Source organism: Enhydra lutris, unplaced genomic scaffold, assembly GCF_002288905.1.
Source record: "Enhydra lutris kenyoni isolate GAN:26980312 unplaced genomic scaffold, ASM228890v2 scaffoldscaffold11, whole genome shotgun sequence".
Classification (NCBI taxonomy): domain Eukaryota; kingdom Metazoa; phylum Chordata; class Mammalia; order Carnivora; family Mustelidae; genus Enhydra; species Enhydra lutris.
Genome location: NW_019154095.1, coordinates 40206336 through 40219492, shown reverse-complemented (window position 1 = coordinate 40219492; position 13157 = coordinate 40206336). Strand labels below are relative to the sequence as shown.

Genomic DNA, 13157 nt, shown 5'->3' with positions numbered 1-13157 from the left:
CATTTAGTGGCACATCTAAAGTAACAGCCTGGGAAGGAAAACGGGCCTTCTTCATAGTAGAATGAGGGCACTAGATTCTATACTATGCAATTTCCAACTATGACTCCAGAATATGTGGTTCCAAAAGGCCCCATGATTACTCACTATTCTTCTTCTTTTCTTCTTGAATTGTTACTGACTGATGAAACTCTCAAGTTTCTCATTCAATTCCCCTTTTTTATATAATAAGGCTGGTGCATAGGGACTCCTCCAAGTTATATACAATCATTCTGCTAGAGGTTATAATGACCTCAGAAAACTACTGTTTCTACTGGAGATTTAATTTCTCTAATTGACTTTATTTCCCAGAATTGCCGGATTGAAAATGATAAAAGATCTTGTTGTTTAATGTGATTTATTCTCATACAGACTTCTTTCCACCATTATAAGGAAATTCCCTTAATGTGGCACTTCCTACAATAATCCTTCATTAAAAAAAGTACTTTAAAAATTTACATACAAATTCATATTACATTCAATGTATAATTTAAAATTCTAAATCTAACAGCTCTAAATATTGAAATTGCTTATGAGTTCTACTTACTGAAAACACTTGAATAGGGTCAAGAATTTAAAATTAAACGTATTCTCAGGCAGCTTTTCATAGACGGCACCTTAAATAATTTAGAATTTTCTAGATTCTAAGCTTATACAAGCCAGCTTATACAACTCTGTTTCAGCAAGTTTCTTTTGAAATGATACGCAAAATGAATAAAACTTTAGCCAGACTACCTAAGACAGATTTAAGAGGTATTACTCAAATTAATAACATTATAAACAAAAGAGGAGACATCACAACTAATACCACAGAAATACAAAATCTCATGAGATTGCTATGAACAATTATATGCCAACAAATTGAATAACTTAAGAGAAATGGATAAATTCCTAGAAATATACAACTTCCCAAGACCAAATCATAAAATAATAGAAAATCTAAATAGACAAATAATGAGCAAGGATACCATTAATCAAACCTCTCCCACAAATAAAAGCCTCAGGACCACACAGCTTCATGAGTGAATTCTACCAAACATCTAAAGATGAATTAATACCAATCCTTCTCAAACTCTGCCAAACTATTGAAGAGAAAGGAATAATTCTAAACTCATTTTACAAGGCCAGCATTATCTGATACTGAAGCCAGATAAGGACACTACAAGAAAAGAAAACTATAGGCCAATCTCCCTGACGAACACAGATGCAAAAATCCTCAACAAAATATTGGCAAACCAAATTTAATACATTAAAAGGAGCATACACCATGAGCAAGTGGGATTCATCCCTGAGATGCAAGGACGGTTCAACAGCTGCAAATTAATAAACATGATACACAACATTAACAGAATGAAAGATGAAAATCACATGATCATTTCAAAAGACAGAGAAAAAACATTTGACAAGCTTCAACATCCTTTCATGATAAAAACCCTTAACGAATTAGATATAGAAGGAATGTACCTCAACATAATAAAGGCCATATATGACAAAATCAGAAAGAAAGAAGTAAAATTATCTCTTCGGATGGAATGATCTTATATATAGGAGAACCTAAAGCCTTCACCAAAAATCTGTTAGAACCAATAAATGAATTCAGTAGTGTCAGAATACAAAATAACATGTAAAATCAGTTGTGTTTCTACATACAGTGAAAGAGAAATTAAGAAAATAATCCCATTTACAGTCGTATCAAAAACAATAAAATAAAAAGTAGTGAATGACTAACACATGTTACAGTGTGGATGACCTTGAAATCATTATCGTAAGTTAAGAAGCCAGACACAAAACATCATATACTACATGAGTCCACTTATCTGAAATATCCAGAATACAGTAAACCCCCCTTTTTTTTCAAATGCTTTTTTTGCATGGACAGAGATGGTCATGCAGTTTTGTGTAGTACATTGATTGACTCTCGTATATTGCGTCAACCCTGCATTCCTAGGATAAGTTTCACTTAGTCATGGTATAAAATCATTTTTACATGGTGCTGGATATAGTTTGCTAGTATTTTGTTGAGGATTTCTACATCTCTAATTTCTACATCTGTTTTCTTTTCTAAGTCTTTACCTGGTTAAGGTATCAGGATAATACTGCCCTCATAGAACGAGTTGGGAAGTATGCCCTCCTCTTCTAAATTGTGAAAGTTCGTGAGGCTTTGGCGTTAATTCATCTTTAATGACTGGTGGAAATCAGCAGTGAAGCCATTTGAGCCTGGTCTTTTCTTTAGGGGAAGTTTTCTGATTATTGTTTCCATCCATTTACTTGTTATAGATCTACTCAGATTTTCCATCTCATTTTGAAGAAATGCTTATTTTCGACAGTGCACAAAATATGGTCCTCCATTCCCTCTCCCCTCCTTTGTGCTGTTATCATATTAAAATGATATCTATAGGCACTGTGTCTACCAATACAGATTTATGAACCTTGTTTTATGCAGTTATTTTTTCAAGCAGATAAGAGAAAAAGAGTTATAAACAAAAAATACATTTATATCCTATAAATAGGGAAATAGTTACTTTTACTTCAGCTGCTGGTTTCTTCACAAGAATTCGAACTTGTGTAGTGTCATTTCATTTCAGCCTCAAGAGCTTCTTTTCATATTTCTTGTGCGGCGGGCATGCTAGTGATGGAGGCTCTCAGTTCTTACTTATATGGGCATGTCTTAATTTCCCCTTCATTTCTGATGGATGGTTTTGCTGAATATAGAATTCTTGGTTCAATGTTTTTCTTCCAGCACTTTGAATATATCATCCCACTTTCTGGCCCCCATTATTTCTGATGAGAAATCAGCTACCAATTTTATTAAGATTCCTTTGTACCCAATGAGTACTTTGCTCCTACCACTCACAAGATTCTGTCTTTGTCTTTGTCTTTCAACTATTTGGTTATCACATGTTCACTGTGGATTTCTTTGGATTTCCCTGTTCAGAGTTTGTTGAGCTTTTTAGATGTGTAGATTTGGGTTTTTCAACAAATTTGGGAAGTTTGGAGCCATTACTTCTTCAAATTTTTGTCTGCCTCTTTCTCTCCTCTCCTCTGGAACTCCCACGAATATTGGCATGCTTGATGCTATCCTGCAAGTCTCTGAGGTTTGTTCATTTTCTTCATTCCTCTTTATTTTTTTAATTTTATCTTATTTTTTCAGTGTTCCAAGATTCATAGTTTATGCATTCATATGTTTACGCATTTTTGTTTCTTTAACCTCATCACATCAATTGACCTGCCTTAAAGTTCACAGATCCTTTCCTCTGCTGGTTCAAACCAGATATTCAGCACACCTTAGTGAATTCTTCATTTTAGTTACTGTACTTTTCAACCCCAGAATTTCCATTTGGCTCTTTTCTGATAACTTCTGTTTCTATTTGGTAAGAAATGGTCCTATTTGCCAAGACTTGGTTCTTATACTTTTCATTAGTCTTTAAACATGGTTTCTTTTAATTCTTCCAACATATTTAATACAGTTGATTTAAAGTCTTTGTCTAGTAAGTCCAACACCTGGGCTTCCTCAGGGACAATTTTTTTTAAAGATTTTATTTACTTCTTTGAGAGAGAATGATCAAGAAAGAGAGAGAGAGAGCATGAGTGCGAAGAGAAGCAGAGAGAGAGGGAGAAGCAGACTCCCTGCTGAGCAGGAAGCCCAGTGCAGGGCTCAATCCCATGACTCCAGGATCATGACTTAACTGACTCAGCTGCCCAGGCACCGCTGTCAGGGACAATTTCTAATCATTGATTTGTTTCCGGTGCATGGGCCATACTTTCTGTTTCTTCGTATATCTCTGACTTTTTGTTTAAAACTTGACATTTTAAATAACATAATGTGGCAATCCTAGAAATGAGAATCAACTCCCCCCCAACCCCTGGGTTTATTGTTGTTCCTCTTTTTTGTTGTTGTTTGTTTAGTGACTTTTTTTCTTTCTTTTTTTTTTTAAAAATTTCTTGTCAGTGTTCCAAAATTCACTGTTTATGCACCACACCCAGTGCTCCATGCAATACATGCCCTCCTTAATACCCACCACCAGGCTCACCCATTCCCCCCAGCCCCCCTCCCCTCCAAAACCCTCAGTTTGTTTCTCAGAGTGACTTTCTTAAATTAATTCTGTAAAATCTGTATTCTTTGTTGAGTGTGACAACTTAGTGGTAAGTTAACGATTAGAAGACATTTCTTTAAGTGTCTAGAACCAATAAGTCTCCAAATCTTTGTCAAGGAATTTTGTGTACATGTTGGGGCCTGCCATCAACACTCAACCAGGTAGTTGACTGCTTCCCTTAGCCTTTTCTTATTCTTGCACAAAGCCTCAAGGTCAGCCAAAGGTGAAAATTTAGGGCCTGCTCACCTTTTTCCTAAGGATGACCATAGCCCTAAATGTGAGCATGGTCTTCTACATCCCCAGGAAGGTATTCAAGCTTTTCAAAACCCAGTGGAGATCTCGCTCCTCAGCCTCACTTTTTAAGCATTTTGGTTAGTCTGTTGTCTGCCCCAACTCTTATCTACTACCTCAGGAATCCACAAAGTTACAGACTTCCTATAATTGTTTTTTAGAGGGAAGGCTTTTTCCGCTGGGAGAGCTCTGAATCAGTTAAATAAAGACAACTTTCGGAGTGGAGTCTTCCAGAAAACCCCAGACAGGTCACATCACAACATTTTTCTGACACTTTAGAGGAGTTCCTGCCCCATGCTGGCCCCCGATTGCTGCCAGGATGTGGCTCTTGCTGTGCTCGTGGGCTACTGGATTTCAAAGCTACAGAAGAGCTAAGGAGAAGGTGGGAACAAGGCAGGTTAAAGCCGTGCAAAAATTCAGTCATTTTTCTTGGATAAACATTTTTCAGATTATTGCAAGCTTTGTTTAATTTCCAGAGTTCTTCAAAAAGTTGATTCTGACCATTTTTAGCAATTTTCTCATTGCTTTATTAAGAGTATTTACAGAGGTCTTTATTTTACCATTTTGCTGATATCACCTTTCTTTAACTGTTGAATTATATTCCATTATATAAACAAATCATTTCATTTTTTTTGTAATATATTTTCCCAATATTTTTATCTGGAAAAATTTCAAACGTTCAAAAATGTAAGAATAATCTAAGTATCCATATATCTTTCACTTAGATTTAGCAAGTGTTAACGTTCTGCCTGACTGCTTGCTTTCAACTATTTGAGAGTTAGCTGCACACATCATGACAACTTTACCCTTGAAGAGAAGTATCTCCCAAGAACCAGGGCATTCTCCTATGTAACATTATAATAATATAATAATCACACCCAGGAAATTTAAAATTATTACAATACTATAATCTATATGCTATGTTCCAATCCCCCAAAGAACAAATTTAGAATACTGACTATAGGCACATCTCCACAAAGAGGAGAATCTCCACTAAGCAGAATCATACTTAGCCCCTCTTGCAAATGCCAGGTGGGATGGCCACAGGCCTGAGATGCTGCCTTAATTTGTGAGGTACCTCCCAGGGCCCAAGATTTCTTATCTCCTTGGGAGGGATTTTCTGTGTTGACTTTTTGATTTCAGTGAATGAGATAGTATCTAAAAATTGCTTAAGAAAAAAATTAAAACAGGGGCGCCTGGGTGGCTCAGTGGGTTAAAGCCTCTGCCTTCGGCTCGGGTCATGACCCCAGGGTCCTGGGATCGAGCCCCGCATCGGGCTCTCTGCTCAGCAGGGAGCCTGCTTCCCTTCTTCTCTCTGCCTGCCTCTCTGCCTACCTGTGATCTCTGTCTGTCAAATAAATAAATAAAATCTTTAAAAAAAAAAAAAAGAAAAGAAAAAAAAGAAAAAAATTAAAACAAAGCAACAATTCCATTCAAATTTAAGAAACAAATCGCAAACCAGAATAAAACCTTCCTCCCCAATTTTCTTCTGCGATGTCCTGATAAATCTTTCTGAGGGTACACGTCAAACAAATCCTTCCAGGGGCACCTGGGTGGCTCCGTTGGTTAAGTGTCTGCCTTTGGCTCAGGCCATGATCCCAGGGTTCTGGGATAGAGCCCTGCATTGGGCTCCCTGCTCGGTGGGGAGTCTGTGTCTCTTTCCTTCTGCCTCTTCCCCCGCTTCTGCTCTTTCTCTGTTCCTCTCAAATAAATAAATAAAATCTTAAAAAAAAAATCCTTTCAAAGAAGCATGAAATGATGACACACACCCAAGCAAGGCAGGTCCCTGAGAAGACATACAGAAAAACCCCTCTCTTAGGTCACATACTTGCAATGACAGGGCAGTGTCTCATCTCTAGTACTTTGATCTCACAGATAATACCTCTGAAAGATGCCTTTGTATCCTTATGATTGGACAAAGATGAAGTTGCAATGTAGTAAATGTTAACTCACGCCAATCTGCCTACCTGTTACAATTTTTAAAAATTTCCCAATACATAGCTCCAAGCAAATGTCTACCTAGGCCAGCATTTTTCACTGTGGGTCACCCATGTCACCATCACATGTGGGACTTGTTCTAGGTTTCGGTGACCAAGCTTCTTCATCTCAGGCCTACTGACTCAGAATTTCTGGAGCCGGATACCAAGAATCTGCATTTTAAAAAGCACCCCGGGGGCACCTGGGTGGGTCAGTCAGTTAAATTTCTGCCTTTGGCTCAGGTTATGATCCCAGGGTCCTGGAATCGAGCCCCATATCAGGCTCCCTGCTCAGAGGGGAGTCTGTTCTCCCCCTCCTTCCTGCTTGTGCTCTCTCTCGCTATCTCTGTCTCTCTCAAATAAATGAATAAAATATTTTTTTTAAAAAGCATGCCAGGTTATTCCCAAGCACATTTATATCTGAGAATCACCAAGCGAGGCTTTAATCTGAGATTAACTGCAGCTTAATATGGAAAACTATGGAATAAGAATCAGATACTGAGAACTGATTTGTACTATTATCCATGGCAGTGGTTTCTAAATATTTTGGCTGCCACCCATACAAAGGAAAATATTCTACATCATGACATAGTAGATACACACACGCACACACTAAAGTTTTACAAAACAATATTTACCCTTACTACTTGTGATGTTCTCTGATATCTTCTATCCTATCCTATTTCAATGTTTTAAAAACACTGGACAGAACCCACTGAAGTTATTACACAACCCTCTAATGAATCACAAATTGCCGTTTCCAAAGCACTAATCTATAGCCATCAACTGAGTAAGCATAAATCTAGAGACAGAGAGAGGAAAACACTGCTCATGAGCCAAACTAGATTTTAAAAAGCTATTCTTAACATATATGCATTTAGCTGCATTTAGAACAGTTTAATCACAATGCTGGTATCCTAATGAAATAAATATCATTCAGGCTGATTTCAAATCTTATTACTTTCAACTGACAATTATGAGTTTCAGGAGGGAGCAAGGGAGTATTCTAAGAGAAAATGTGGTGCCATGGGAAGACCTGGACTATCCCAAGTTAACAGCTGAGGCTCAGATCCTGGCTCTCCCATGTGGTAGGGACGACAGCCTGAGTAACAACCTCTCCGAGACTCAGTTTCTTCATCTATGAATGGGGCTAATAACAGCATCTATCTCATAAGTTGCTGTGAATATTCAATATGATGATTCATGGTTATTATCATTATTCAAGGATGCATCTGAACAAAAGATTTGCTACCTTAAAAGATAATAAAAATGACATTTGAATAGGGTTTATTATATAAATGTTCATATGGATTACTAGGAGTATAAATATACTGTGTATGTGGGATTTTCCTCTCTCTTTTTTTAAAAAGATTTTATTTATTTGAGAGAGAGAGAGAGATACAGCATGAATAGGAGGGGCAGAGGGAGAGGGAGAGAGAATGTCAACCAGACTCCATGCTGAGCACGGAGCCCAAAGTTGGGTTCGATCCCAGGACCCTGAGATCATGACTTGAGCCAAAACCAAGAGTTGGGGGGCACCTGGGTGGCTCAGTGGATTAGGCCGCTGCCTTCGGCTCAGGTCATGATCTCAGGGTCCTGGGATCGAGTCCCGCATCGGGCTCTCTGCTCAGAAGGGTGCCTGCTTCCCTCTCTCTCTCTTCTGCCTGCCTCTCCATCTACTTGTGATCTCTCTCTGTCAAATAAATAAATAAAATCTTTAAAAAAAAAAAAAAAACAAGAGTTGGATGCTTAACCGACTGCAACACTCAGGCACCCCATCCTTCTCTTGATGAGCAAACACGGGACGTTTTCTGAATGAGGCACCAAGCTGGAGTTACAAAGAGCCACGTGATATGGTACTACTTACTAAGCAGCCTATAACCTAGTTAGGAATAGCTGAATCATACGCCAAGTGCCAAGCAGACGAGATGCGAGCAGTGAGTACTCTGAGATCAGAGAGAGGACTGGAGGTCGGAAAGAGCTCCCGAGGTGGGCACTCAAGAGAGGTAGGGTACAGAAGGGTGGTGGTCTGAGAACGTAGAAAGGAGGACAGAGAGAACACCAAGTAGAAGACGATAATGGGAGCGAGGACGAAGGGGCAGGCCACACCCTCCCAGTGTGGTTGGCGACAGGAAGTCATCGAGGCGAAGTTACAAGTCAGAGCAGGTCTGGGTAGGAGACTCTGGCAGTAGGAGACAAGGAAGACTGATTTGGAACGTGGAGTGGCAGGCAGTGCTGCAGTGTTTGGTCAGCTCAGGCCTGGCTGCAGAGGGCGGGGCATTCCTGCGGGAGGTGGTCTGGTCAGAGCAACATCAGGGAAGGGGGAGGACACCCCCAAGGCATGAGAGACCTTAACACTGCAGATTTCCCCAGTTAACAGAAGGAGAGCATTGACATAGGAAAATGGGGTTCCAATCCATATTGCCAGAGTTTCCACAGTGCTGCAAGTGCTTTTTAAAGCACTGATAGGCTCAGTCCCTGGCACGAAGTTCTCAGTTATGGGTAGGCTGATCTCTGGAAATTCTCCAAAATTTTAAGTAAACCATCCCTGCCACTGAAATAATTCTACTTCTCTTGTTCGAATTCTATTCATTCTTTGCTCAACAAGCAACCTTCTGCTTGAGAATTCATCTTGCCAGGTCATTTGATACAGAGAAGAAAGTCTTGATAGTAAAAGCCCTTAAGCCTTCCAGTCACTAAAATGAATATTTCCCATAACAACATTGAAACTGGCCTTCCACCTACCCATCAGACTCATGTCAAGTTGGTTATATGTATCTATCAGCAAATATCCTTTAAAGTCCTCAGAGGGTGCCAGACCCAATAGGACTGAATTTCTCAGTCCTGACTGCACTTCAGAGTCGCCTGGATAGCTATTGAGAAACACCTCAGAAGGAGGCAGCTGGCTGCGCTGGAGGCCTCTCACGGGCTACTCCCGGGGTGGACCGCCGCTTTCTCAGACAGTGACTCTCAGTCCTGGCTGCAGGTCAGAATCAGCTGGGAAGCTTAAAAAAAAAGATCCATGCACAACAATGGAAACTTCCAGAGATGCTGAAACCTATCCACTGGGCAGAGGACACGAGCTCTAATAATCCCTGCACCTCATGCCTAAGCGGAGACGACAAGGATATCACAGAGCGCTGGAGCCGAGAGGGTTCTAGTTCACTGACAATTAGGCTGTTCAGTTAGGCTCTTCTCTCTGATCTCCCTTCGATAGGGGCCTAGCTTTTAAGCTGTTACTAGTTTCAAACTCCGAATTCTGTATTGCTTTGGAAGAGGTCAGCAAACTTTTTCTGCAAAGGACCAGACGGTAGAGAGCTCAGGCTTTGCAAGTCATACAGTTTTGGTCACAGCTACTCAACTCTGTTACAGCACAAAAGCAGACATAAATAATATGTAAACAAATGAGGAAGCCTGCCTTCCAATCCAACTTTTTTTCTTTTTTTCATGAAAATAAGACTGCTTTAGAACATATGAGTAACTAGAACAAGCATTTGAGTAATTAGAACAAGCATTCTGATTTGTGCCCATTAATACCAAATTAGTAACAAGGTGTGAACATAAACACAAAAGGTACACTCACTCCTCTAATCTTATCCTTCGACTCTCAACCTATTACCATTTACACGAAACGCAAACAGGGAGCCCCTGTTTATACTGAGACCATATGGACCTCGTGAGGCTATTTCTGCCACTGAGGACTACCAAACCCCCATCCCGCCAAGCTTCACTTATGGAGAGACCACCAACCCAATTACTCAAGTGGAGGCCCACCAACCTCCCTGGAAAACCAGAACTCGGTGGTGGGGGCACCATTCTGGCTTCCTCACTAGTAGAAAATGCCACAGATATTTATTACATCAATACTCGTTTATCTGGGGAGGGGAGAAAACCCGTCTGTGCTGCTTTCATGTATTCTCCCATTACAGCTGACCTGTACACATATGTATATGTCTATACGTACAACCCGAAGTCTAAGGTTTTCGTTTAAATCACTTCTGTTCAACTGAGTAAGTTTCATCCAGGATCCCATCCTAGCCATCACTTCTGGCTTCCCCTAATCTTTCAAAATGCATACTGAATGGAAGTCAAAAGGATTAGACCATTTGCTAAGGGAAGGAAACCCCAGGATGAACATCGATAAGCTGGAGCTCAGTGCACAGATGCGTGGTCCCTAATTCCCACTCTGGGATGCCAAGTCCCCACATCGGCAGCACTGAGACGACACCCAGTCATGCAGAAGTCCAAAGGAGCCAGTGCACCCCCATCCCTGCAGCTCAGGGCCCTTCATCTCATCACTGCCAAAGCCAACAACCCACACAGTGAGGACCAGTGTCAGCTAGGGTGCTCTCCCAGGGACGGGAGGGTGCACAATTCCCGCAGAACAGCCAGCGACCAGTCCATCTCCCGGCTGACCCAGGGTGTTAAGGAAAATAAAACTGAAGCAGAAGTTCCAGTCTTAGATATAGACTCCTGATGTCAGTTGCTATGACTCCTTACTACGACTCCAAGTCATACTTACTTGGAAGTGTTTTCAAGTATTCCTTTGACCTCATTCATTTCTTCCTTCCCAAAGTAAACAACGGTGAGATGAATTCTCCCATCCTGTTGGATGCACATCTCCCTAGAAAACAAAACACACATATGTCTGGTCTGTTTTCACAGTAACAGGCAAGGTCCAAACAAACACCTGTTTTGTCAAGTACAAAATGTTCATTCATTCGTTCGTTCTTTCTTTCGAATGCACGAGCTGGAGGAAGGAGCAAAAGAAGAGTGGGAGGCAGACTCCCCGCCGAGCAGGGAGCCCAATGTTGGGCTCTATCCCAGGACCTGGAGATCATGACCTGAGCTGAAAGCAAATGCTTAACCAACTGAGCCACCCAAGTGCCCCAGTGCAAAATGTTCTTGAAGTAAACTGAGTTGAACTGCCAAAAAAGCAGAGATGGGACACCAGGACATTTCTGGTTGGTCATCACAATTACCACATTTGTCTTTATCCTCCCAAGAAAACAATGAAATGTAAATATGCAGATCTGGTGAATGAAAACTCAGATGCACAAGGCCACGGTCCAAACCACCACAGGCTTAGCCCATGGGGCCACCTCGTGTCATGGGGCCGGCACTGGGTCCTTCCCCTCTTTGCCAGAAGGAGTCTATGAAGGACAGAAGACATAAATTACATTTGACAGATAAGAAAGCTAAAGTCCAGGGAGGGTGAGACTAGAATCCTTGTGTGTGACTTTTCCTGTGTGCCAAACACAGTCTCAAAGGCTGAATGAACAAAGGCAAAAAGACATTCTTTCATGTAGGGCTCCCCAAACCCTTCTTAACAACAAAGGGAATGACAAGGCAGAAGCCCAGTTAGGCTTTCTCACCCTTCCCATGCAGACAAAATCACCTTCACAGCTTCCCCTTTTTTCCTCTCTGTGACTGATTGTCCCACACGCTCTAGGGCCCTGACAGCCCTCTAAGGGACAGGCCTCCAGTTCTGGACTGGGCCAGACCCGCTTTCTCCAACAAAGCAGATTTATTTGTCCATGTCCCATGCTCTAATGGTAACACCTAAGCTAATCTGGTAAGATATTCTACTGAGGGTTTACCGCATATACACGTGTAATATGTACGTAAATTCTGTATAGATATGTGTGTATGTATGTAAATATATGTGTGTGTACATATGTGTTTGTGTGTGCATATGTGTATATACGTGTGTGTGTGTGCACAGTTTAAACAGAAGTTTTCTGGAAGCAAGTTAATGAAAGATTCTACTGGTGGGGTGACATTTTGTGATATTTTGACATTTTGCATGTCCTTCCTTTTTTTATTCCTTTTGTTTCTCCATTCATTACTTTCCTTAACCTCCGAAAAAACACACCACCGCTTTCCACAAGTCCTTGAGCTCTAACCGCAGAGGCCCATTTATTCAATGCTTTTTATAATGCCATCCAAAAGGAGCGACGACCTAGCTGGGGTTGCTGGGAGAAATCCAAAGATGTAGGAGATATGTTTCCTGTGCTCAAAAAACTTGGGAAATAAAATGAGCTCAAATAAAATCATGACACCTTGTGGCACAGATAAGTACACAGAATTCAGAAAGCACAGCAAATCCTATCAGCTGGAATGGCCAGGGCCTGAAGGATGGAAAGGTGAGAAGAAGAGAGGAGGAAGAAGAGAATTCCAGATTTAATAACTATCAGGGAAGATGATATTGACCCGAGGCTAGAGGCATGCAGAAGTCATCCTGTCTTGGTTCTGAGAATCTGTTTCTCTCCCATGAAAGAAAGATAAGGGCTGCCTCTGAAATCCAGTCTGATGGCGGACTCTGAAACTCAATCTGATGGTGTAGCACTTAGACACAGACAAGAGACCAGGAACAGAAGCCCAGAGTGGGACAATGTGCTTCAAACCGAGAGCCCCCTCACAGACCCAGTCCCTGCAGACGGAACCATCACCCACTGACAACAAAATTCTCTGCCCATAAAAGAGCTCTTTTGCAAACCTGCCAGACAATGCTTTAACTTCCTTTGCCAGGGTAGGATAAAAGCACACACACAGCACCGAGCACCCAAAAATGGTGCTTTAAAATTGCACGTGTAGTTGGGGGAAAATGTATCCCAGAATCAGGAGAGGGTCACTGCTGAGCCTGGATAAAAAGCATTCTTATGTTTCTCGTAACATCTTTGCTGGCATTTTAAAATCCATCCAAAGCACTTTCTGTTTTCAAGGACTAAAACAGAGATCGCTTGGACCTTCACCCATC

At 41.0% G+C, this 13157-nt stretch overlaps 1 protein-coding gene across 3 annotated transcripts in view; it reads right to left on the bottom strand.

Moving 5' to 3' along the window:
* Nucleotides 1–13157, bottom strand: part of LOC111144616 (chondroitin sulfate N-acetylgalactosaminyltransferase 1) — a 323544-nt gene that overhangs the window by 17055 nt on the left and 293332 nt on the right. For all 3 annotated transcript variants that reach the window (XM_022499002.1, XM_022499003.1, XM_022499004.1), the window contains one exon: nt 10920–11021. In XM_022499002.1, coding sequence (XP_022354710.1) covers nt 10920–11021 — 102 coding nt within the window. The remainder of the gene's footprint in view (nt 1–10919; nt 11022–13157) is intronic.